The sequence below is a fragment of the Saccopteryx leptura genome, chromosome 7 (assembly GCF_036850995.1).
Source record: "Saccopteryx leptura isolate mSacLep1 chromosome 7, mSacLep1_pri_phased_curated, whole genome shotgun sequence".
Classification (NCBI taxonomy): domain Eukaryota; kingdom Metazoa; phylum Chordata; class Mammalia; order Chiroptera; family Emballonuridae; genus Saccopteryx; species Saccopteryx leptura.
The window spans coordinates 104,009,117-104,035,162 of record NC_089509.1 but is presented as its reverse complement, the minus strand read 5'-3'; the positions used below and the strand labels follow the sequence as shown (position 1 = coordinate 104,035,162).

Sequence of the window (26,046 nt, the reverse complement as noted above, 5' to 3'; positions counted from 1 at the left end):
TGGGTTTTTAAAAGCAGGCAGAGGGCAGGGGGTGCTGGCAGAGAGGACGGATTCTCCCGGTCCTGGCTGGGCCTTGATTTCCTTTTCCCAGGGGCCAAGTCCTGCATATGCCCAGCCCCACCCAGCTCCCAGCTTGGTCGCACGTACACACAGAGAATTCTTTATGCCTCTTTATTTCTAATTTTGTCAGTGCTTTATAAAACCAGACTGGAGGCAGAGGCCTGAGAAGATTCTCTTCCCCACCCCCAAACTCAGCCAGGGTCTGAAGGGTCAGCCTGTTCTCTGCAGAGGGGGCTCTGAGCGTGGGGACGGGGCAGGGGAGTCGGGAGCTGAGCCAGCCCGGCCGGGCAACCGTTCCCCCTGCCAAGTGAGGAGCTGGGCCTGGAGCGGGGCAGGAAGGAGGAGAAGCCCAGTGGCCCCAACTCCTGGGAGCGCACCCTCTCCCGCTGACACTGGGGTTGGGACCCTGGCTGTCCCTGACTCACCCACCCCCATAGCCCCACCCGCCTTCTGTACCCACACCCCCACCCTGTCCCTAAATATATACAAATGTACAGAGGGTTCCACTCCTGCTGGGGTGGCCACTTCCTCCACTCCCCTTTCTTTTCTCCTCCCTGGGGGCCCATGGCCAGCTCCCCAGCCCTCCCTGGGAACTAGCCTCGGCATATGAGGGGCGGGGGCGTGGACAAGAAGGACCCTTGTGTGAAGCAGCTGGTGCCAGGTTGGTGAGAACAGGAACTGAGTTTCTGTCTTCCCAGTGAGCACTACCCTCCCTCTCGGCCTGGGGCTGCCCCCAGGCCTCTGTCCCAGGAGCAGGAGGGCACTATGTCGGTGATCTAGGGAGGGGTCCCAGACTCCTGGGTCCTTTCAGACAGCACCATCCTAGCAAGCAAAGTCTTCGAAGAGGCTTCCTGGGGGGCCGTGTGGGTGGTGGTGGTTTGGGAGCAGGTTTCCGGCACCCCCGCCGTCAGACTTGCTCCGGCCTGGACAGGGGCTCTGCAAGGGGAAGGAGCGGAGCTCATACCGTGCTCGTACAGCTCGCCTCTCCTGTCCCCAGGGGCCTGGACAGGGGCTCTGCAAGGGGAAGGAGAGGAGCTCACACCGTGCCCCACGCCTCACACAGCCCGCCTCTCCTGTCCCCAGGGGGCCTGGACAGGGACTCTACAAGGGGAAGGACAGGAGCTCACACCACGCCCCACGCCTCACACAGCCCGCCTCTCCTGTCCCCAGGGGCCTGGACAGGGGCTCTGCAAGGGGAAGGACAGGAGCTCACACCAGGCCCCCGCCTCACACAGCCCGCCTCTCCTGTCCCCAGGGGCCGCTGCTGGTGCAGAGGTCATGGGGCGTGGGGGCTCCTCGGACCGGGAGGAGGGCCCCTGCAGACTCGGCGGGGCTCGGCCTCACCTGCTCCCTCAGCTCCTGCAGCCCTAAGGTGGAGATGCCCCCCGTGGAGGTCCGCAGGGGTGTCTGGGGGCGCCGCCAAGCCCGCTTCAGTCGGTCCCAGGACACCTGGGGTTCAAGGTAGGGGGATAGCTGTGGGCTCAGGAAATGTGGCGGCAGAGGACAGACCATCCAGGCCCGTCTTACAGAACTGGCTGTCCAGCAAACCCCTACGAGGGCTCCCTGGTCCTCTTCCCCCATCCCTTTCTCCTGACTTCTCAGTAGCCTCAGGCCTTCCAGGCCGTCAGGGGGCCCTGGCAAAAAACCCCAGAGCTTGACTTCCCAGCCAGACCCCCTCCACCAGGAAGCCCACTCTGCCCCTCTGCTTTTCCCACAGCCCCTGCCCCCATCCTTCTCTCTCTGTGGGTGGCCCCTGACAGGCCCCTTCCTTGCCTCATAGAGGTAGTCCAGGATCTCCAGCAGCGTGAGGATGCTGGCCCCAATGAACAGGCCCATCTGTCCCCCGAGGTCTCCTGAGAAGCATGAGAGCAGGGTCAGGGAGCAGGCCCCGCTGACCCATGACCACGGAATCTGGTCCAGGTCTCACCCAGCAGGGCTGACAAGCCGTAGGCTGCTCGCTGCTCCATGGTCTCAGAGGTCAGGGCTTCAAAAAAGACGTCTAGGACCAGGAAGTTCTCCCTGCGGAGACAGGAAGAAGGGTGTCCATGTGGGACCACATTCCCAAGGAGGTGGCTGACAGGGACATACCAGGTCCAGCAGATGCTAATCTGAGACCCCCTGGGTAGGGAAGCAGATGACCCCTCAGACTACCAAAGGCTGTGAGGGGAGACAATGCCAGTTGCCTGTTAGCCTCACTTTGAGAATTAGCAAAATGTCTGAGAAAGCAAAAAAGTCTGGGCCTGCAGATTTCCGCCTATCTTCTCTAAAGCAGCAAATAGTGTTCATGTTACCTCATCCCTATATCCCTCTAGAACCTTCAGTGGCTCCCTATTACCCAACAGTCCACTCCAAAATTTTTCTTCTAGACTTCCAAGTCTCCCCATGATCTGTTGCACTGGGCCTTTTTAGCTACGCTGCTTTCTTATCTGTTACTCCTCCTCCTCCTCAAGACAATCTTCATATCATCCCATAGGTTCTGTAACTGGGATGCCACCCCTCTCCCCTTCTGTCTCACAGACCCGAAGTCCTCAGAGATCCAGCTCACACCTACCCTGCTTCCCTACCCATGCCCATTCATCTCTCCATGTGTGAGCCCATCACACATGGGCTCATCTACAAATTGTGGCATGGGTTTTGTGTTGTAATCATCACTGTCCCCACGGGACCCAGCCCTGGGCCTGGCACCCAGAGGATGCTCAGCATTTGTAGGCTGGCTGCAGGGTCCCAGCCCCGGTGCTCAGTGTGCCTACCCCTGCAGGCCACCTCACTCTTTCCCAGCCCTTCAGCTTCTCTCCCTCAGCACAGCACTGACTCAGCATGCGTCTAACCCCAGGGTGCCCAGGGAGAAAGACACATAAACAGGGGGCTTAAAACAATGGGTGCCTGCCTGACCAGGCGGTGGCGCAGTGGATAGAGCGTCCGACTGGGATGCGGAGGACCCAGGTTCGAGACCCCAAGGTCGCCAGCTTGAGCGCGGGCTCATCTGGTTTGAGCAAAAAAAAGAAAAAAAAGCTCACCAGCTTGGACCCAAGGTCCCTTGCTTGTGCAAGGGGTTGCTCGGTCTGCTGAAAGCCCACGGTCAGGGCGCATGTGAGAAAGCAATCAATGAACAACTAAGGTTTCACAATGAAAAACTGATGGTTGATGCTTCTCATCTCTCTCCGTTCCTATCTGTCTGTCCCTGTCTATCTCTCTGATTCTCTCTGTGTCTCTCTAAAAAAATAAATAAATAAATAAATAAATAAATAAAAAATAAATATATAAAAAAGATTTCTTTCTAAAAAAAAAAAACAAACAAACAAAAAACAATGGGTGCCTGACCTGTGGTAGCGCAGTGAGTAAAGCATCGACCTGGAAATGCTGAGGTCACTGGTTCGAAACCCTGGGCTTGCCTGGTCAAGGCACATATGGGAGTTGATGCTTCCAGCTCCTCCCCCCCTTCTCTCTCTCTGTCTCTCCTCTCTCTCTCTCTCTCTCTCTCTCTCCTCTCTAAAATGAATAAATAAATAAATAAATAATACAATGGGTACGTGCAATTACAGAGATAGGTACAGGGTGCTGTGGGGGCTCCAATGAAAGGCATTTGGCCTGACCAGGCAGTGGCACAGTGGATAGAGCATTGGACGGGGATGTAGAGGACCCAGGTTCGAAACTCCGAGGTCACCAGCTTGAGCACAGGCTAATTTGGCTTGAGCAGGGGCTCACCAACTTGAGCCCAAAGGTCACTGGCTTGAAGCCCAAGGTCGCTGGCTTGAGCAAAGGACCACTCGCTCTGCTGTAGACTCCCTCCCTCCCGTCAAGGCACATATGAGAAAGCAATCAATGAACAACTAAGGTGCTGCAACGAAGAATTGATGCTTCTCATCTCTCTCCCTGTCTGCCTGTTCCTATCTGTCCCAAAAAAAGGTATTTGGACCAACAACTGGACCAACAAGGGCTTTCCTGAAGGTGGGGACAAAGGATGCGACTGAGAGGATGGGTAGGGGCTAGTTAGAAGAAAAGGACTGTGAAAAGCATTCCTGGCAGAAGACTCGTTATTAACAAAGGTGCAGCCTACTTTCCATCTCCGCCATGCACCTGGCCTCTTGAGGGTGGTCTCCAGCACATGTGCGCACGTGCGCGCGCGCACACACACACACACACACACACACACACACGATACACGCACACATACCGTATGTAGGTCTCATTGCGGTTGTACTTCCTGGCCAGGTACCGGGCCGAGCCCCTGTTGGGGATCCGGACCATGGAGATTTCTTTCCCGTAGCGGGTCAGGTTGCAGGGAGTAGGACAGAAACACGGGCCCTCGGCGCCCCCACCCATGGAGTCTGCAACACAGAGGCACCAACTGCAGTGGGGGGCGGGGCCGGAAGACCCTGAGGCCCACCAGCTGCAGAGGCTGGCCTAAGGCAGCCACTCTGCAGTGAGGGCCTTAACTGGCCGGCCCTCGTATTGCCTAGAGGAGACTGGATTGGGGACAAGGTCCCTTCCTAGGCCAGCTTCAGACTACCCAAAGAAAACAGGTGAAGGCAAAACTCCCTGGCACCCTCCCACAGGCCTGTCCTTCTATCCCCCAGCTCCCTGGAACGGGCAGGTCCTCACAGCCCAGAGGTGGGGCACGGCCCACCCACCAGAGCCAATCAAACACAGGAGGCCTCAGCCACACCGGGGACTTGGAGAGGATGCCAGGATGAATGGGTAGATGGATGAGTGGATGGGTGGATGAACAGAAAGATGGACAGACAGAAGAACAAGTGGGTGATCAGGATTTATATGCTCAGCATGCCTGGTTTTCTCTGTCTACCCCTTCAAATCCACCCTCCACGCTCCCCCACCTTTCTCCGGGCCCAGGAGGCTGAGCTCTACCAAACGCATCACCTAGGCTCCCTGGTCCTCTGGCTTCGGGTTGGGTTTGCTCATTGGAGGCCCCAGCAGGGTCAGAAAGCAATGAGGGGAGACACAGGTGTTTCTCTCCCCGAGTTCCTTACTGCCGGGGCCGTGGTTGGCAGAGGTTTCATTCCTCCTCTTGTGCCCAGAGCTCCGGCTGGGGCACAAGGGGCCCTCTCAGACAGCCACAGCCCGCTCTCTGGGTTCCAGGAGGGCTCCTTCCCTGCACCCATCCAGGCCTGGGGGCGCAAGGCCTCCCCGTTGCTGCTAGTTCTATGGAACCTCACCACCCTGTGGTTCACGTATCCCGCCTCACACATCTGTTCCTTCGCTAGCCACTCTTCAGTCACCCCTCTGAGGGCTGTAGTCGGTGTGCCGGACAGAGGCCTCGATGTGATTCTGCTGCCTCAGCATCTCAGACCCATCGCACTGTCCTTCCCCGGCCCCATCATTCATTACTGCAGCGCTCTTCTGACCGGGCACCTGCTTCTACTCTCATACCCACCTATTCATTCCCCACGTCTCATCAGAGTCACCTTCCTACAATCAGATAGTATTGTTGCTGTGCCTTAAGCCATTGTTGGCTTCCCAGAGCCTCCTCCACCCCTCCCCTCCCCTCCCCCTCCCCCATTCTCTGCCCTCCAGCCACTCTGCTCTCAGTGCCCCAGACACAGGCTCTCTCTGGCCACAGGTCTTCAGCATGTACTATTCTTAGTGTATAGAACATGTCCCCCCTTTCACCTGGGTGACTCTCATGCACCCTTCAAGTCTCAGCTAACCTGTCACTTCTTCTAGGACGCCTCTCTGCCTTCCCAGGTGGGGGCTGCACACCACCCCTCCTGGAGGCCTTGTAGAACCCCCGGGTTTCCCTACCCACGCACTACCACACCGCGTCCCAGGGCCTAGCCACGGCCTTGTCTGGCAAGGAGCTCCCCCGGACCAGACCTCTGCTTTCCGCTCTCACCTCCGGCGCCGGCGCAGGCTGTAAGTGTCCGTGGAATGAATGAAGGAATGAGTGAAGGGCAGATCAGACAGGACCTACGGACAGATGGGGTCTGCCTTACCCACGCTGAGGGCCAGCAATGCAGTTTTCCTCACCCCAAGAAAGAAGTCCTTTCACTTCCCCAGAGAGGCAAGCTCATTTGTTAAACCAAGACAAGAAGCCTGGGTCCTCTGCAACCTCTTACCCTGCTGCCTCCACTTACCCAGATGTCCACACCTGCAAAGGTCCTCAGACCCCTGGAGCTGTGGGATGAGGCTCAACCCCCAGCCAAAACCCCTGGGAGAGACTGGGAGGAGGAGAGCCAAGACAGTTAGGAGGAGGGTGGACAGAGAGGCGCAGAGGAGGAGGGTGGAAAGGCAGAAAAGGGAACAGGCAGCACGGACCCAGTGTGTGGTCGGCACACTCAATGTAGATATTTGGTGGGCAGATGGTCTCGTTGCCTGAAAGGAGAGAAGATTATTCCTGGAGTCTACGGTTCCGTCTCCTCTCCCCCACCACATTCCCCAGTGTGGGCTCACTTGCGCATGCCACACACACATGCTCAAGGTGTGCATGCTGGTACACACACACGCAGGCATGAATGTATACATGCTCATGCATACAAGCATAAAATGTATACATGCCTATGGACATACAAAAATATGCACACACATTTATATGCATGTATTCAAGCAATGCACACAACCCCCACAAGTACAAGGTACAGATGTGCATGATCATGTGTGTGTGTGTGTGTAAACACATTATCATGCATGTGTGCATTCCATGTGCACATGTTAAAACATGCATAAAATCCCAAAGAGGTACACTCACATGGATAGAGACATGCACACATGTTGCACACATGCACCTGCTCAAGCACATGAGCAGTGCTCTGCCCCTGGAGGTTCCAGAGCCCGGCAGGATGGCATAGTGTTGGCGGGGAGGTGGGTGCCCACCTGGCATGTGCACCATCCGGCAGTGGCAGCGCTGAAGCACGGCCTCCTTCTCGCAGCGCAGCCGGCAGGCCGACACGCTGTAGGCCGAGTAGCCCTGAAGCTCAGGCTCCCCGAGCCCGCTCTCTGCCCGGCAGTTGCCCCAGGGCTGGGGCAGGTAGGTCAGCTGCAGAGGTGGGCACGACGGGGTCATGCCCAGGAGTCCTACCCAGCCCGCCCGTGCCCACAGCCCCAGCAAAGCCCATGGGTGGACTGGCGGGCTGGGAGCTTCGGGAGGCAGGTCTGATCAGCACGCCCTCTAAGGCCAGAGGCCCAGCCTCGCACCCAACCCCATGCCAGCTGGAGGTGTTCACCCGCTGTTCCTGGCAGGACACGAAGGTCTGGAAGCCCGGAGACACGCCAAAGCCCAGCTGGTGGATGTAGGGTGGCTCCTCCTGGCTGTGTATCTGCACTCGGATGCCAGCCTCGAAGGATGTCTCGTCTGCACAGCGGAGATGGGGACCTTTGGAGCGCCAGCCCAGGCAGGCAGCCCAGGCCAGAGCCCCCAGGTTGGCCCTGCCCCTTGCCCGCCTGCATACTTGTCTCTCTCCAGATGGGCAGGTACTCCTCCTGCTGGATGTCCAGCATGATCTCCAGGCCACTGCCCATGCCCCCCGCCCGGCTGGGAAGGGAGTTCTGTGGGTCCGCGTTGAAAGTATAACACTTCCCATAGCGAGTATAGACCTGGGGTGGGGGAGGGGGGAGAGAAGAGAGAAGGGAGATAGAAGAAGGGACTAAGACCCTCCTTCAAAAGCTGAGGGCTGGCCCTGGCCGGTTGGCTCAGCAGTAGAGCGTCGGCCTGGCGAGCGGGAGACCCGGGTTCGATTCCCGGCCAGGGCACACAGGAGAAGCGCCCATTTGCTTCTCCACCCCCCCCCCTCCTTCCTCTCTGTCTCTCTCTTCCCCTCCTGCAGCCGAGGCTCCATTGGAGCAAAGATGGCCCGGGCGCTGGGGACGGCTCCTTGGCCTCTGCCCCAGGCGCTAGAGTGGCTCTGGTCGCGGCAGAGCGACGCCCCGGAGGGGCAGAGCATCGCCCCCTGGTGGGCAGAGCATTGCCCCTGGTGGGCGTGCCGGGTGGATCCCGGTCGGGCGCATGCGGGAGTCTGTCTGACTGTCTCTCCCCGTTTCCAGCTTCAGAAAAATACAGAAAAAAAAAATTTTAAACCTGAGGGCTACCAGACCTACCTGGGCAGCCTCATCCCATATTCCAGCAATCAAGCTACAGCCCAGCCTCTCACCTGAGCTCCACCTTTTCTGCTGACATCATCGCTTTGACGATTAAAAGGCATCTCCACCTTAACAAATCAATAGCAGAACTCATATCTTCCCACATCCTGTGCCCCCACCATTTCCTCCTGAGTATAGGGCCCCACTGTCTACCAAACTTCTCAAGTCAGAGTCCCTGAACCCTCCCTCTCCCTGACCAGCAGCTGTCCTAGACAATTCTACTTCCAAAATCCATTCAGAACCCATCCACTTTCCATCCATAGTGTCTCCCCCCTTCCACCCTCATCTCCCACCGGGCCATGGCAGGGGGCTCCTAACTGGCTGCCCCTCATCCATCCTCGCCTCTGCCTCCAGGCCATTTACACAGTAGCCAGGGTGTTCCTTCCCACCCAGTCACCTGCTGGCTGAATGTCCAGCAATGGCTTTCCGCTTCCTGCAGAATAAAGCCAGACTCCTTCCCTTGCCTGAAAGTCTCCACGTGCTGTGACCCTTGCCTACCTCTCCTGGCACTCCAGCCCCAGATCCCTGACAAATTCAAACTCACGGTGCACCTTCCTTCCTCGAACCTTTGTTCGTGCAGGTCCCTGTCCTGGAACGCCTCCCCCTCCCATTTTGGCATGGCTACCTGTTCATTTGTTAAACCTCAGCTCAAGAGTCCCTTCCTCAGAGGCACATTCACAGACCACACACACATTCACAGATTCAGCCTCCACCCACCAATCAACGTGTTTGTAGGTTTGCTCAAAGTACTGTACTTAACAAAACCTGAGACGACCTTGTTTATCTGTTTGTCTCCTCGTTCGGTGTCCATCTCTCCCTCACCAATAGAGTTTATACTGCACAGGAGCAGTGATCTAGTCTGGTGTCCCCAGCACCGGGCCTATTTCACCTGGGAACGCAAAGGACACTAATACGTAGTTACTGCAGCGCTGAACGAAGCCCGTCTTCGAACTCCGCGGAGAGTTCTGCGGCACAGACACCAGATGGCGCCGGCGCCGCGGGGATGGAAGCCGAGGCTTCCGCCTGGGACGCAGCTGTGGTGGGGACTTGCGCAACAGCTGGGGTGGGGAGGAGGTTGAGGGAGAGGCGGATGCAAGTTGCCCCCTGCCAGGCTCACCCTACAGAGACGAGCCCCCGGGTCAAACCCATCACAGGCAGCACCTTCCCTGGGGGCCAGGGGTCGGCACATTCAATCACTCTCTCTTGCTCCCGCGCCCCACTCCTTCGGAACATTTTTACACTGGTAAAATCTGCGAAGAAAGGCCTGAGGCATGTTAGGAAATTGATGTCCTAAATGCCTAGCTTCAGTGGAAGGGTGTAGAAGAGAGGGGCTGGTTGAGGGCGGTGGGAGTGTGGAGTTCTAAGAACTGGGAGGGGCACCCTGTTGTGGGGCGAGGTTAGGTCTCCCGTCCTCACTAGGTTAATCAATCGCCCCGCTGATCCTCCCTCTCACGCAGTTCTTCTATCACCCTAATACCCTGCCTCCGATTCCTGAAATGTAACAGGCACCCTGCTGTTTACAAAACACGGCAACATCTGTGCCCCGTTTCATCCACTCAGCAATCCTGATATCAGGTAGGTTGAATTAGCCAGATTATTACAGACAGGAAACTGCAGCTCAAGTGGTGATATGACTTTCTCAAGGGTCACACAGCTAGTCCCTGCGAGAGCTGTAATTCATCTAGGTGCAAGACACTACCTGTTCCTGGCAGGTGCCCGACCCGCTCTGAGTCTACACTACCCCAAGCCTCAGTCAGCTCGTTTCGGGCTCCATTCTGCTGAAATGGGGCCCAACACCCATCCCCTTTTCTCCTATCCCATCTTCCCTCCCACTCCACTCCTCTCTGCTCCCTCTGCACTTTTTCTTCTCGCTATCTTGCTGCCTCTCATTTCTTCACTTCCTCCCCTGTCCCTCCCCTCCTCCTTCTGCACCCTCACCATCTTCTGGGTTCCAATTCCTGACTCTGTCTGTATCACCCTTGGCCAACTTCCCGCCATGTGTCCATCCACAAGGCAGTAGTGGGCACCACTGACAGTCCATTCTCTCTGGCCCAGGCTAAATGCTTAACATGCTCTTTCCCACTGCATCCTCACAACCACCCCACATCCTACAAATGATGACACTGAGGCTCAGAGAGGTGAGCTGATCCTCCAAAGTCCCCAAGATCAGTGCGTCTCAAACTTCCACATGGCCATGGCGACGTGCACACAGTGCAGCTGGACATCTTGTTAAATGTAGATTCTGGTTGTGTTACATGTATTGGAGGGTGGGGCAGGACTGAGATTCTGAATGTCTAACCATCTACTGGTTGCACTTTGAGTAGAAAGGCCTTAGGTGAAGGGGGAAGAGTCCAACTAGACCTCCACTCTCACCAGAGAGAGGGGAGCTCAGGTGAGAGGCTGGATGCAACATTTCGGGGTCCCCAGTGGTGTGGGAAAGGCAGAGGGAATATATAAGTATTTGCCCCAAATTTCAAAGCACCCCCCCCTTTCCTGTTCCGGGCCAAGATGATGGAGTCAGCTTTTGCTGATGCAGCCAGTTTTGAGCACACGCTCCAGTGGAGAGGCTAAACAAGGCCCGAGCGAGCGGCGCACTCGGGCCCCAGCATGCTGCACCACCTCCGCAGAGCCCTGCCTGCCGGCAACTCACGGGCCTTCCACAGCTCAGCCTGGTCCGGGGGACTCTGGACTGCCTGAGACCAGGAGCCCCCTTTGACCATCTCGGCATCCCCAGAGCTCAGTGCAGTTTGCAGAAGGGGGCATGAGGGGGAGGGAACAAGTGCAAAGTGAACACTAAGCATCCCCACTTTGTACCAGGTCCTGTGCTACGTGCCTTTGATCTGTTTTCTCCTTTGAGCCCCTAAGATAACCATGTAAGGTAAGACTCATTGCCTTCATTTAATGATGAGGAAACAGAGAGGGAAACCGACTTGGTTAAGGACTTACAGCAAGTAAATGAAAGCAGAGATTCAAACAAAACTGAACTTGATGCCAAAACAGAGTGCTTCTAAAACACCTAGTAGTGTTCAGTGAATGAATGATTCAGGCAGGTTCCTGACCCTGGGCGAGTTGCCGGCAGCCTCTTTACCTGCTACCTCCAACATGTATACACAGACACGCTGCACGACAGCAGGGCCAAGCCGATGGGGGGGTGTCTTTGGCTCTAATGGCTTTGGAGCCTCAAGGTTGCTGTGCAGAGTGGGCATGACAAAAGGAGGTAGACGGGAGGACTCTAGGTCTGATGGGTATCCTTTGTGGGAAGTGGACAGGCCAGATTGGCAGGGCCAGGCCACCTGCACACCCGGGTCAGGCCCAACTGCTGGGCGAGCGGAACGTTGCTCTGGAGACAGTCCCTGGGCCAGGCTGGCAATAGCAGGTGGAGCCGCCAGCTCCTAAGTGGCAGAACATTTGTGGCAGCACAGCCCACAGCCTCTTCCATGGAGACGGCACGGCTGCTCGGCCACAGGGGCCCCTGGCTGTCCACTGCTCTCTCCCCATGGACCGGCCGGACCGGAGGACATGTGCACAGGAGTTCAGAGCCCAGGGCTCAGCCGCGGAAAGGGGCAGGTCCCGGGGCTAGGATGCGCCCCGTTGGGTTGAGGGGCTATCACCACCAGCCCTCAACCTCGGGACCCTGCTCACGTCTCCCACCCCACCTCCTCCCGCAGTCTGGCCCTCCCCTCTTCTCTGCCCTTCCCTGCTCTCTGCCTTAGTTCCCAGGTCCACCCTCCTGACTCTAGGCTGAGCACATGGCCTCCTAGTGCCCCCTGGACCTAGGCTGGACAGCTGCTTCATGAGAATCTGTCTGCGCTGTATGCAGACCCTTGCACCCTTCTACCACCTTCCTTCTGGCCAGCCTCTGCCTGTCGCTATCGGGCCACCTCCCCTTTGGTGTCAGCCTGGTCCTGCCCTGGGTGGGTCTGTCTCCCGAGCCTCTGTCCCCTGATCTCATCTGTCTCTCAAGTCCCTCCGCCTGGCCTGTCTTTTCCTCAGCATCCAATCAATTATGCATCTGACCTCTGTTTCTCTGTCCCTTGCCTTCTGTTGCCCTGTCCATCCCCTGCCCTCTGCCTTTCCCTCCCGTTGGCCTCGCTACCCTGCCCCCTTCCTTTGCTGTCCACATCTCCATCTTGTTTGCTTTCCTCCTTTCCTCTCTGTCTGTCCCTTAGTCTGTCTGTCCCATCTCTGTCTCTGTTCTTCCTCTTAGACTTTTCCCTGGGCCTGAGCCTGTCCCCACCCCCCAAGCCAGGGACCTCTCCCCCACGTGCTCCTCCCCGCCTTCACGCTGCCCTTCCTCCAGGTCCACCCTAGATAATGATCAGGAGTGAGGACAAATCTGAGCGGTGGCTTTTCTCAGTCCTTTAGTTCCATCTGTCCACAGCTCCCATTTCCCCTGGCCGGCTGGCCTGCGTTCTCTCTCGGCCTCCCCCACCCCCTCATCCTTTCTGCAGTCCCAGAGCCCATGGGGTTAACAGGCAATTAGCAGGTCCAGGGCTCAAAGCTGCGAGGGAGAGGGCCTGGCCTCCAGGAGATAAGAAGCCGCTTGGAGCAGCGGAGGCTGGGCTAATCCCTCAGCTAATCTGCAGCCTGCGCTTTATCTCCACTGCCTTTTGGGCACCCTACCTCTGCCAAGGCCCTGCCACCACCCCACCCCCCACTTTTCCAAGGCAGCTTGATTTCCCACCCCCAAATTCCATCAGCCCTCCTCTGCTGCAGTCCAGCCCCACACCTGCCTCTCGGGCCCCTGGCTCATTGCCCCTTAGCCCCGCAGTGCCCCGGGGTCCAGTGGAACGGGGTGCATCTTCACACACCCTGGACTGTGACTAGCACCCCGGGGGCAGAGAGCTCCCGGCCCAGTTTTACTTAGGGATGTCACAAGTGTCTAGGTTCGAAGTCTCCTCCTTCTCTGTCCTCACCAGGGGCAGAGGAAGGAAGATGGCACCAACTCAAAAAGCCTGCGGTGTCTGCGCTGGAGGAACTTGGAAGTCAGTCCAAACCCTCACTGCGCAAAGGCCAAGCAAAGCCTGGAGATGGCAGGTGCGTCTCCAAGGGCACGCACAGAAAAGGCGAGTTCAGAATGAGAACCTAGTCCTCCCACCCAGCGGCCCCAGGACTGTCCACCAACCTCAGTCCCCCCCCAGGAGACCCTGGCCCCAGCTCCCGCCCCGCCACGGACAGCCTGGCGAAGCATGGTTAGTAAAGTGATTTATTGACTTCTCTGGACCTCAGTTTCCTCATCTGTCAAGTAAGAATAGAAATTCCTGTTTGATTTATTTCACAGGGTGGTTGTAAGTCTCAGAAGAGATAAAATATATGAAAGCCATTTGCAAAGTGAAATCATATACATAATGCCTCAATATTATGAATAAGAGTGCTATAGCGACCAATAAGAACCAAGCTGGGGCAGAGATCAACCATTGCATGTGGTGCCAGAAATAGATTCACATAAGCTCATAACATGGGGGAAGGAGCACTTATTTTAAAGCCTGACAAAACAGGGTTCAAATCTGGGCTCTGCCACCAACCTTGGATAAATAACCGTGGGTGTGTGATTTAACCTCTCTGAGCCTTGGATTGCTCATCTGCAAAAGGGGAATGGCAATTCCTTCTCCTAAGGTTAGTCATAAGGATTAGAGATCTGTTCAGAATGATGCATAGTAGTTGCTCAAGAAACGGGGAGCCCGTTTGGGGAACGAAGCTTCCTGCCAAGGTGGTGCAGCCATTTTGACCTTGGACTCCCACCGAGCTCATTCTCACAGGGCCTCGTGCACCTTGGGAAAGGCTCTTTCAGCAATTTGGGAAAGACAATGCTTTGTAGAGGACAGAGCTCTCTCTGCCAGCGCGAAACCCCCAGGCTTGGAGATGGGGGCTCTCCCACCAGAAGGGAAGCAGCCCAAGGTTCACAGCTGGGCCCTGCCCTTGTCTGTGGGATTTGGACTCAGTCATTTGACTTCCTGAGTCCTCCATTTCTCATCTGTAAAATGGGAATGATAATAAGCACCCTTCAGGGGTATTATAAAGAGAGACACAATGTTTATAAATAAGAACCACAGCTAATATTTAGTGCTTACTCTATGCCAAGCACAGTCCTAAGAGCTTTATTAACTCCTTAATCCTCACAAAAACCCTGAATGACAGACAAAAAAGGAGGCCCAGAGACAGTAAGGAGCCTGCCAGGGTCATGTAATGTGGCTGAGCGGGGACTAGGCAGTCTGGTGTTGAAGCCTGTGCTCAGAGCCATTGGTAATGAGATACCCCTGGCATTGCACCAACAAACAGTAGACACTCAAGAAATGGTGTGTTGCCTGACCTGTGGTGGCGCAGTGGATAAAGCGTCGACCTGGAAATGCTGAGGTTGCTGGTTCGAAACCCTGGGCTTGCCTGGTCAAGGCACATATGGGAGTTGATGCTTCCAGTTCCTCCCCCCCTTCTCTCTCTCCTCTCTCTCTGTCTCTCCCTCTCCTCTCTAAAAATGAATAAATTTAAAAAAAATTAAAAAAAAAAAAGAAATGGTGTGTTTATTTGTCCAACATGCTATTTCTTTTTTTTTTTCTTTCTTTCTTTTTTTTTTTTTTTTTTGTATTTTTCTGAAGCTAGAAACCGGGAGAGACAGTCAGACAGACTCCCGCATGCGCCCGACCAGGATCCACCCAGCATGCCCACCAGGGGGTGATGCTCTGCCCACCAGGGGGCGATGCTCTGCCCCTCCGGGGCGTCGCTCTGCCTCAACCAGAGCCACTCTAGCGCCTGGGGCAGAGGCCAAGGAGCCATCCCCAGCGCCCGGGCCATCTTTGCTCCAATGGAGCCTCGGCTGCAGGAGGGGAAGAGAGAGACAGAGAGGAAGGAGAGGGGGAGGGGTGGAGAAGCAGATGGGCGCTTCTCCTGTGTGCCCTGGCCAGGAATCGAACCCGGGACTTCTACACGCCAGGCTGATGCTCTACCACTGAGCCAACCGGCCAGGGCCCAATGTGCTATTTCTTGAGCCTGGACAGCGTGTGGGCTCGGACCTTGGTGCTGGGGATGATTCGGAGAACAAAATAGTCTTTGCCCTGAAGGAGTTTCCTGTGACAGTCATTCAGTAAAAACGTGTTTATTGAGCACTTACATTCTGAACCAGGTGCAAAGCAGTGGGCAACAAAATGCACTGGTATATACAGATCATTAGTAAGTGTGTTTGGTACTATGACAGGGGACTGCTGTCAGTCCTCTGACTATGGAAAGGGGTTCAATTGGGTTGGAGCGTAAAGCTCCCCAGAGCAAGCCCAATTACCCACCGGGGAAGACTATGCCACAGTCAGGCAGAGGGAGAATACCCACTCCCCACGCAGGCCTGGCCCCCTCCCTTAGCACATGGCCAGCCCAGTCCTGAACCCTCCTGCCCACGGCACCCAGGGGCTTTTCAGGGCCACTTCCTCCCCGAGGTGGAAGTGCTACAGGTCTAAGGAAATGGGAGCAGGGTTTGTTCAAATGTAAATGTGTGAGGAGTGGCGAAAGGGAACTAGGAGCCCGGTCTCGGCCCTGCGACTCCAGGCTGAGCCGGAGCCGGAGCGGGAGCCGGGGAGAGGTTGGGGCCGCCGTGATGCCCGGCCAGCGCCGCGTTTCCACGGGAGAGGAGAGCGCGGGACCTCAGGTAAACAGCCAAACCCATTCCCAGGCTTAAACCCTAGAAAGTCAATTTTCCAGGCGGGAATATTTTTAATTTGTAACGAAGTCCTTCCCTGACGTTCCCGCCCTTCGATGCAAAGTTATGCGTTAAGAGTTTTGCTTACACAGTGGAACACACACCCACGGCCGTGCAGACTTCAGGAGCCCAGAGAGAAGGTGGCGGTGGCAGCGGTGGTGGGTGGTGGCGGTGGCGGCGGTGGTGGGTGGGTGCCGCTCCGGGCTCCATCGCCCCCACCCCTGCACAGGCACCCTAGCGCCCAGGCCGGGCCCCCCGCACCCAGGCGGCCGCACCCAGCGCCTGGCGCTCCTCTCCACCGCCTCCTCCCTCCCGCAGGGCAGGCATCCATCACGGCGCCGAGCGCCCTCCCTCCCGTCTCCTCCGGGCTCCTTCGCTCTCCTCCCTGGGTTTGCCTCATTTGCATTCCCGCGGCTCCCGGCTCCTCGGCAAAGTGACCTCCGCACACAGCGGCGCCAAAGGCTCCCACCGCCGAGGGAGCCACCGCCGCCCGCCCGGCCCGGGAGGGGCGAGGAGGGGGGCGCGAGCCTGGACGGCGGGGCAGGGGCTCGGGGAGAGGGTGGCAGGGCAGGGTCCGGCGGGCGGGCTTGGGAGTGGCGGGAAAGGCCTGCTGCCGAGGGGCGCAGAGGGACTGGGGTGAGATTTGAACCCTCGACCTCGTGTCTCTGAGAGAGGCGGGAGCGGGACTTGGAGGGTAGCACCTGCCAGCGAAGCTGCACCCCAGAAGCGGAACCCCTGCTTGGAACCTGGGGTTCTCCGACACCCCGTTTCCTTCCTCCGCACCCCTACTGGGGAGGGGCCAGCAGCAGTACGGGGACAGGTGCCCGGGGGTCCCCAGCCGTCCTGGGGGCGGCCCAGCCCCTGTCCCCGCTCCCCTGGGCGCCTAGCCGCCTCCCCTCCCCCCGTTTGGTATTTACACCTTTCACACATTTGTAAGCTATTATCCTGTCCACGCTTAGTCACCGCTGAGCCAAGCGCCACGGATTTAGCTCCTTTAATCTTTCCTCCTAAATCAATCCTCCATTTCCCCTTAATCATCCCGTGGCTCCTCTCTGAACTCTCACTGCTGCTGCAGCCCATGCCTGTCTCTCTGGAACGGCTCCCCCTCCGACCCAAACCGGGTGTCCCAAGGGCACGGGGAACACTTCGGGGTGGGGTGGGGAGGATTTCCAGCGCTGGCAGCCTCTGACCTGGGAGCCAGGGTAAGAAGTGTAGACACCCTTTACCCCTTCTGGGAAACACCCAGCACTCTGAACCCTCCTGTCTCCACCCTCTGGGTCTCTGACCTCCTCCGCCTTCCCACCCCCATTCATCTTGGGATGGTACCAAGACCCTAAACCTACGCCATGATTTGCCAATAATAAAATAAACCAGAAAACCACCGGCTGGCCTCTTGTCCACAGTCCTGGCTGTCCCACCCCAGATGCTTTAAGGAGGTGGCATTGCCGGGAGAGCCTGGTAGGGTAGGGAAACACTGATAACTCACCAGCCTGAGGCTGCCCTCTCCCCACCCCCCAGGGTGGCTGTCCATCTCTCCTTAACCACCCTCAGTCTGCACCCAGCATTCACTCCCTGCACTGGCCCAGGGGTCGCACTCAGTATGAGCACCCCTGAGGTTCTGGTGCTCCCTGTACAGCTCCTACCTCCCGGCCTCCCACTACTGAGCCTTTCTGCCCCCAGCCTGGGCCGAGTAGAGGCAACCCCGCCACCAGCCACAAGAGGGAGCAGATTCCGCCGGGAAGCAGAGGGGCAGGGTTGGGAGTCCGGAAAATAGCACCCGTAGGGGAGGAAGGACGGGAGGGGACGTGGGGGCCATTTCTTCAAATGCTAATCAGCATCTTCCGGCAGTGCCAGGAGAAGCTGAGCTGATAATGAGCCCAGCTCGGGGCTGATTCCTGATTAATGAAGAGGCCACAGGACTGCTGAGTGGGGCCGGGAGGGGCATGTCCCTCGTGGCCCTCCCCACTGCCCTTGCAGACCAGCCCTCTGTAACAGTAACAGCCCCTGACCTTGGCTGCTCTTCCACCACTGAAGTCCCCCTCTGCCAACTACACTGGCCAAGGGAAGCAGCCAGACTGAGAGCGCCCCCTCTAGGAGGGCCCAGGGAGCAGCAGCCAGTGACTAGGCGGAAGATGAGGGCTGGTACACTGGATTTCTGACATCTGAGTTGTAGGTAGGCCTCGGGGGAGGATTATTTTTTAATCAGGAAAAATTTTATTAGAATAATCAAGGCTCAGGGCTTCTCTGGACAAATTGGAAGACCACCCCCGTCTCCACCCCTGCCAACACTGGGTGTCCCTGACCATACATTGGACAACAGTTAGCTGGGGCAGCTCCCTTTAAGGATAAGAGATTTTTCAGTTCTCCTCAGACCCCACCCTTCCCAGGGCAGGACCACCCCTAAACTAGATGTTGAATTAAGTGTTCTCAAGTGTCATGCCTCAGGAGAAAGCAGTACCAAAGGGGACAGAGGGCTGGACAAAGGGTGGGGATCAGAGATAAGCTCAGCTATCTGGTAGTAAGAGCCCCAGACCAACCTCAGTGGATACACCAGCCCTTGCAGAGCCAAAGAGGCAAGGGGCAGTCCTCAGGCCTCGGGGCCAGTGGAAAAGGTATGGAGTTGGGATGTGTGTGAAGTGGCCCCTCCCATGACCAAAGACAGAGGGCAGCGACTGTCAATATTGGCCTGACCACACCAGGGAAAGGAACAGACTGAGGAAGAAGCTTGGAGAGAAGGCAAGGGTCTGCTAAAGGGCCTTGAATTGGGGGTGGGGAGAGCCAGAGAGTGACAGAGCGCTTGCATGTTGCTCCCCTTGCCTCAGAGCTGTCCTGGTGGCAGGTGGGGTGGAGCTGGGAGAGGAGGGAGGAGGACAGGGAGGGGGACTGCCCAGCTGGAAGAGGCCTTGTCTAATTGTGCCTGATTAGTAGAGAGGAAGAGAACAGGGCGAGTGATTAATAGTCGTGGCAGTCACCAGCATGTGCAGAAGGAGGGTTGAAAGGGGGAGGGAATCAAAGCCCAGAGAGAATGGAGACAGTGAAGTGCCCACAGGTCCCTGGCCACCCGCCCCTCCAGGGGCTGCCTGGAACCCGGAGGCCTTCACAAGGAGGGGCAGGGTCCTGTCCGGGTCTCCTCCAGGATTCTCCATCTCCTCTGTGCCTCAATTTTTCAGACAATAGAATGGAAGAGAAAAGACCAAGGTCATGTCCCACACCTGGGGAAAAAGGTGTATTGCTTATGTGGCACTTCCAGACACCTTGATGTCCCCAGACACAGGACCTGTCCTCAGCTCAACCTGGGGCCTCAGCCCAGAGATTAGATGCAGGGCTTCCAATCACAGCCCACAGCTGTCACCTCATAGTCTTTGATACCAGTTGGAGTTCCTCGCCCCGCCCAACCTGACAGTCTGTGAACCTCGTTCCTAGACCAGAGCTACATACACTCCAATACAGCAGCCACTAGCCATTTGAACTGAACGTTCATTTTCTCTGTCACACTAATCGCATTTCAGATGCTCAATGGCCAGGGTGGCTAGTGACTTCCACGTGGGGCAGTGCAGATACAGAACATTTCCGTCATCCCCAAATGTCCTGTGGGTTTTATGATCTCACGTGTGTGCTCACAACTCCTCCGCCTATGCACGTGTGCATGGATGGATTTTTGGAAGGGCTGGATAGCATGGGAATGCTATAATAGGGGAGGGGGAAAGTGTGGCCTGAGGGTCTAGAAAGGGGGATGGTTAGGTGATGGGGAGTATCGAAGATGCCATTGTATGGGTCAGAAAACAGCACATGGTCCGGGAACAGTCAGGTTAAAGAGCCAGGAGTTGGGGTGGCGGCATTTTAACAGCTGACAGACACTTCCGGCGTGCACTGTATGTATGTGCCAGGCAGTGTGCTAAGCCACCTCTTCAACCTCACAATCACCCATGCTTTTTAGGTTCCGATATTCCATTTAGTGACTACAGGAACTGATGCTCATGAAAGCTTTTTAACTCCTCCAAGGGCACAGAGCTTAAAGCGTAGAGCCAAGGTTCGAATCCACATGGTCTGGCTCCGGAGCCCACACACTTGACTGCCGTACCGTACAGTCCCCAGCTGAGAGGGGATGCTGAATTTTAGAGTCATCCTTGCGTTTTACTGCTAAAGAAATGAAGCCTAGGAAGAAAGATTTCTGCCTTCTAGTCAGTGGGCAGGCTGAGAGCAAGGCGCAGTGGGGAGAGTCTAGACGGGGCTTGGAGCATTGGGATGGGGGAACAGGCGGTGGAAGGAATCGGGGAGGAAGGGGCAAATATATAGGTAGTGGCGAAATAAGGAGGAGGAGATGGGAGTGGGTTGGGGGGAGACTGAGTAAGGAGGGGGAAGGGAAACAGGAGGAGAGCTGGGTGGGCTAGGTGGAGGGGGCACGGTTAAAGAGGCAAGAGCCTCTCCCAGAAGCCAACGCCTCTCCCCTCCACTCTCTCCTCTCCACACCTCCCCCAGCCCAGCCTGGTTCATTCCTTAAACCTTCCCCGTTCTCTTCGGCCCAGAGTGGCCTCCCTCTCTGAACTAAGGCTCTTACTCGCCATGTACCTAGTTTGACAATTAATCCTGCCACCTCATGACATTGCTGGGCTTGCATGGCTGGTTAACTCTTGCATGGTTGGTTAAGCTTCTGAATGGCCCTGTCCCCATTCCACCACAAGACTCTAGGCAGCTTGAGGACAGGGACCAGAGACTAGGGCTTCCCTTCTTTGTTCTCCCCTGCAGCACCTGGCAGGGGGCCTGGCACATGGTAGGTGCTCAGAATGCCATGTTGATTGATTGATTAATTGATTGGGGGTCAGTGAAGGAATATCAGAGCGTAGTAGGGGAAGAGCAATTGCAGTGGTAACAGAAGCAAGAGTAGCAGCTTAGGGGACTGGGGGAGGGCCATTACCCGGAGTAGAAATAGGCTGGAAAATGTGACATTTATTAACTCGGATTCCGGAGGAAAGGTCACAGCAGAGTGGGGAGTAGAGAGGAGAAAACAGGAAAAGCAACAGAAAACACACAACAGCCCCTTACCCAAAGCCTGGCTCTGCCACTGACTGTCTCACCACTCACACCCTGGCAGGTTTTCCACCAACTGGTCCCTGTGCCCATCTGCCCACTGTAGATCCCAAACCCTTATCCTGGCTCCATGTTCTCGCCACAGTGATAATGGACCTCATGTCCTCATCAGAGAGCCCCGTCTTCGTCTCGATGCCCCTTCTCCCATCTTGCCGCAACAATGCACACCATCTCCCTGCTGCCGTAGATCACGGGCCCCCGTCCGGCCTAGAACCCCAGACCCTGTGAATTTGCAGCAGTCTCAGCCCTCGAATGCCAGGACCAACAAAGAGTTACACTCGGGGTTGGGGGGTTGAGGTGCAGGCAGAAGGGTACGGGGTCGAGACCGGGTGGGGGAGCAGGATCCAAAGGGGAATTCCTGGCCCTCGACGCTTGCTTTGCCTGCTCCTCTGCCTCTCCCCCTCCTGCCACAGCCTCAGAGCGGAAATCCGCAAACTTGTACTGTCTTCTCTCCAGCCTCACATATGTAAGGGCCTGTGGGAGACCCACCTTTCTCCCGCTGGGGCATCCCCAGGATTCCGAGAGACTCGTCAGCCTTGACCAGGGCCTCTCCCCATATCCTCTGGCCCCTGCTTTCTCCCTGCAGGCCAGGCAGGAAACCCCTGCCTCCCTCACCTTGCTTCCTCTTCTCTCCGTCTCTTCCTCCCCTTTCCACCCACCCAGCCAGGGCCCGGGACACACATTCCCACTCAGGGACACAAAGCCTCTATTGATTTCTGCCCCAACAGCACCTGCTAAGACTGGATTCTGTCCCCCCAACTCAGAGGGTGAGGATGTCACATAGAAGAGCTCTATGAATCCGAAAGTCCACATTCATAGCACAGCCACCTCTTTTGGGGGACTCTCGCGGCCCTGGCTTTGGGAGCAGTGATTTTTTTTCTAAAAGAGGGGGTTTGTAGTTGGATGACAGGTCAGTGCCCCTGACTCCTCCCAGCACAAACCTCTCCCTCTGTCTCTTCCTCCATTTCTACCCAATCCTCCCCACCCACCCAATGGCAGGGGGACTCAGAGGTGGCAGGCAGGGTGGGAGCCAGGCACCCAGAGAGAACACGTTTCCTGGTGATACTAAGGCAATGAGTGAGTAAGAACCTGGATAGGGCCGGCTGGGCATGAGAAGGCAAGGTCCGCCGTCTCTCGGGCTGGCCCAGGAGACTGGGCTGGAGTGGGCACCATGTTGACAACATGTGTGTGCCTATGTGTCTAGGCAGTGGTGACATGCATGAAAACACACATGTACACAATGCTGGGAGTAAACTGGACAGGGACAGGCATCTCCAGCACCAGGAATGACAGATACTCCGTGACTGGGTGAATGGAGCACTGACAGACAGACAGCACACGAGACACCCCCCCCACACACACACATTGTGAGAGATGGTGGCAGGGGTTGAGATAGATGGGGGGGTGTCACAAGAGGGCATGGCCCTGTCCCTGGCAGCTCAGAGCTGGGCTGTGGCACGGAGATGAGTAGCTATCTGGATGTGTGGGTGTGCAGGTGTGCACGTGAGTATAGGGGCAGGGACCCAGAGTATGTGTGACAGGGAGCGTGCAGGAAACTGTCCTGGGGCCATAGAGGTGCGTGTGTGCGTGTGTCCGTGTGTGTGTGTGGTACGTGTGCCGGGCAGCAGTGAGGGTGAGCCGTGTACATAGAATGAATGAGTGATTCTCAGTGTCAGAGCCAAAGCCGGGCAAGGGAGCAGCAGGAATCAGGAAACAGAGGGAGGGACCGGAGAGCGGGAGAAGCCAGAGGGCCGCATGAAAGAGGGATGTGTACGGGAGCCTGTGAAAGGGTGTGTGTGTGAGACGCAGAGACCGCAGAGACACTGGCACTCAGTGTCCGCGAAGACCATCTCTATCCAGCCTGCCGCTCCGGCCAGGCCCCCGGAGGCGGTCTGGGTCCCTCCCGTGCTGGAGCCCCCAAACGCCCTCTCCCCATCACCCCCATTCGATGAAGAGAAGAGCCCAGTAGCCAGGGAGGAAAAGCGGGGTCAGTTGGTCTAGCCTCGGCATGGTGCATGGCCTTGGCTTCCCTGCGAGCTGACCAGCTTTGGGGCCCCTGGCCTGCCCCAGGACCCCGGCCCCAGGCCTGGGCACTCCGGCTGCAGCAGAACAAGAGGAGGAGCAGCGGCGGTGCCAGGGTAAGCCCCTGGGGAGCCCGGGTAAGCCCCTGGGGAGCCAGGGTAAGCCCCTGGGGAGCCAGGGTAAGCCCCTGTGGTGCCAGGGTAAGCCCCTGGGGAGCCAGGGTAAGCCCCTGGGGAGCCCGGGTAAGCCCCTGCGGTGCCAGGGTAAGCCCCTGGGGAGCCAGGGTAAGCCCCTGTGGTGCCAGGGTAAGCCCCTGTGGTGCCAGGGTAAGCCCCTGGGAAGCCCCTGGGGAGCCCGGGTAAGCCCCTGGGGAGCCAGGGTAAGCCCCTGCGGTGCCAGGGTAAGCCCCTGCGGTGCCAGGGTAAGCCCCTGGGGTGCCAGGGTAAGCCCCTGGGGAGCCGGAGGGAAGCCCCTGCGGTGCCAGGGTAAGCCCCTGGGGAGCCAGGGTAAGCCCCTGGGGAGCCGGAGGGAAGCTCCAGGCTGACGGGAGACCCGAGGCCAGCCTCTGGTGGCAGAAGGAAGGGAAACCCTGCCGAGAACGCCCCCACGCACCTCCGCCCCCCTCCGCCGGCCTCCGGCCACCCCGGGCCGGGCGGGCCAGTTGGCAGGACTCACCACGGAGAAGTTGCTGGCGGAGCAGTGATGGCCACTGAAGTTGCAGCTCTTGAGCATGTCGGCCAGCTGGTGGCCAGTGCGGTTGAGGATGTCCACCATGTCGGGCTCCGGGTAGCGCAGGCCGGCCGCACGGTGCCCGTCCCGGTCCTTGGGGGGCAGCCCCGTCAGGTTGGCCAGGTGGAAGATGTCCGCGTCGCTGAGAGCCGAATGCCGGAAGCGGTTGATGTTGCAGAGGGTGACAGCCGGGAAGCCCGCCACCGGGGCTGGGGCGGCAGGGTCCACGGCCACCAGGTGAGGCCAGGTCAGGTAGCCCCGGGCCAGGCCTGCCGCCTGGTACAGGAAGGCGGCCAGTGAGGTGAGTAGAGCCAGTGTCCACAGGGTTCTACGGAGTCCGTGGGGGCCTGGGCCACAGGCCCGGCCCAGCCCGTGCAGCGTGCTCGTGCTGGCAAAGGCGGCCAGGTCCCGGGGCGCTGCCGCCCCCCGCGCGGCCCCCAGGAGGCTCTGCTCATCCCCTGCCTCCTTCTCCTTGGGTTTCGCATCCTCCTCTGCAAATTTGATTTTGCACACAATCTCGATCGGCATCTGTCCCCGGCTGCTGGGACTGGCCAGAGCTCCCTGCCCCTGTCCCTCCCTGGCCAGCAGCCCCCAGTGCCCTCCGGAGTGTCGGTGGTGGCAGCAGCTGCTCTTCTAAACTCGGGGCAAGCTGGAGGAGGACGGGGACAGGGTGGGGGCCCGAGGTGGAGGAGTCACTCCCACTCCCAGCAGCTCCGCAGCCCTGGTGCTGCCTCTGCCGCTGCTGCCTCTGCCGCCGCTTGTCTCTCTCCTCGATCGTCTCCTTGTGGCTTCCCTTATCAGCACCAGCACAGCTGTCAGCCCCTGCGTGTGTCCCTGCGAGCAAGCGAGTGAGCTGCTCCGCCACGCCGCGCAGCCCCAGCCGCTCCGCTCAGCATGTGCTCGGGAGCCCACCCCGTGCTTAATAATTCAGGACATGTCAACAGCGTTTCACCGGCGGCATGGGGCGGCAGGAGCCAGGCCAGAGGAGGGGGCAGCCCCCAGCCCAAGACAGGGGTCCCTGGTCTCTGCCTGAGACCTCATCTAGCTGCCCCCCAAAGTCTTGCTATCCCTTAGCCACTGCTGGGGTCCTCAGATGGCCCCACTCCCAGGCCACCCCGGGGAGAGCGCTATACCCAGAGTCTTCGGCTCAGTCAGCCACTTTTCTGGACCACATCCCAGGAGGGGTCAGCGGACTCCTTCTCCCAGCTCCTGTCCTCCCTGACTCCTGACTCCATCACCCAGCCACCGCCTGACCCCACTCCCCCTCGCAGAACGGCTTCCACAAACTCCATAGGAGAGCCACTTGTTTGAATGGGGGTGGGCAGAGGGTGGCAGGAGAGACAGACAAGGGGACGACAGTGAGGCCACCCAGATCCGTGGCCTCCCAGAGCTTTGCCTCTGACCTCCACACCTATCATCCCTGCCCGCTCTGGGGCACTGGCCGCCCCCACTCCACTTTGCCCCACCCCCCAGGTTCAGTCGCTCCTATGTCTGGGACAGAGGGGCCCCTGGCTGACTTGTATTGTGGCCACTTTGTTTCCCCAGATGTTCCCCAAATATCCAGCCACACCAGGCTGGGGTTGGGGGCATACTGTCAGGTAAACAGGTCAGGGAGCAGAGAGGCGAAATGGGGAGACTGGAGGGAGGAGAAATGTGCAGGGCTTAAATGGCAGGGACTGTAATCCTAAAGAAACAGGTACAGGGGTGTCCCCGGGCAGAGCGGGACAGGGGAGTCCGGGGCGCCTGCTGTCCTGTGGGGGGGAGGCGGCGTGTGGGCTGTTCTCGCAGGCAGGGACAGCAGTGTGGGCAGGCCAGGAGGAGAAGCCTCGGTGCCCCCCGGGGGGGTGGTCACAGCATGCAGCTTGAGATCTGGGGGGCCCTGTGAAAGCGTGAGCCCTCCTGGGGGAGGAGGCACTTGTCCCCTAGAGGAAACGGGGGGCCTGATTAATCGGGGCGCTAATGAGCAGCAGGGAGAGGAAGCTCAGAGGGGCGGGGGAGGCGGCTCCATCGATCCGAGCCGCGGAACCAGCAGCTGAAAAAAAAGTGAGAAGGGAATCGATCTGAGGGAAACTGCAGCTGCTGGGGATTAGAGCCCGAGGTCCACCCACTGCCCGGTGGTCACCCCTCCCCTGTGGGTCGCAGCCCCGCCTGGTCCCGGAGGAGGAGCCCAGGGACGCTCCCCGGGGGGGACGGGGGCAGGGACACTCTGCCTCCCCGTGGCTGCAAGGCCAGGTCAGCCTCTTCCTTCTCCGTCTTCATCTTCGTGGGTCACCCCAGCATGGATCCCCCTACCACGCACACAAATATCCTTGGTTATGTATGGCACCCTGCTGGGATTGTCCCCAACCTCTCATCACAGTAGCTTCCTCAGGGGC

The 26,046-nt window shown here is 58.1% G+C and overlaps 1 protein-coding gene across 3 annotated transcripts; it reads right to left on the bottom strand.

Moving 5' to 3' along the window:
• Positions 1-85: 85 nt before the first annotated feature.
• On the bottom strand, positions 86-24,523 carry ASIC4 (acid sensing ion channel subunit family member 4). Of its 3 annotated transcripts, XM_066345611.1 has the most exons (11): positions 23,618-24,395; positions 8,163-8,219; positions 7,464-7,608; positions 7,239-7,366; positions 6,889-7,051; positions 6,334-6,390; positions 4,235-4,388; positions 1,988-2,079; positions 1,834-1,913; positions 1,405-1,509; positions 86-996 (listed from the first exon to the last, which is right to left on the bottom strand). In XM_066345611.1, exons 1-11 carry the CDS (start codon positions 24,197-24,199, stop codon positions 883-885), a joined length of 1,677 nt encoding a protein of 558 aa, XP_066201708.1. In that variant the 5' UTR covers positions 24,200-24,395; the 3' UTR covers positions 86-882. The 3 variants fall into 3 exon arrangements, with proteins under 3 accessions (XP_066201708.1, XP_066201709.1, XP_066201707.1); XM_066345612.1 differs by lacking the exon at positions 8,163-8,219; XM_066345610.1 differs by lacking the exons at positions 6,334-6,390; positions 8,163-8,219 and having other exon boundaries at positions 23,618-24,523.
• Positions 24,524-26,046: the final 1,523 nt, after the last annotated feature.

Coding starts and splice junctions, on each gene's coding strand:
- ASIC4 (XM_066345611.1), bottom strand. CDS start 24,199: ATGCCGATCGAGATTGTGTGCAAAATCAAATTTGCAGAGGAGGATGCG. Junction 7,052..7,238: donor TGTCCTGCCAGGAACAGCGG/GTGAACACCTCC, acceptor CCACCTCTGCAG/CTGACCTACCTGCCCCAGCC. Junction 4,389..6,333: donor GTGTGCCGACCACACACTGG/GTCCGTGCTGCC, acceptor TCTGTGTTGCAG/ACTCCATGGGTGGGGGCGCC.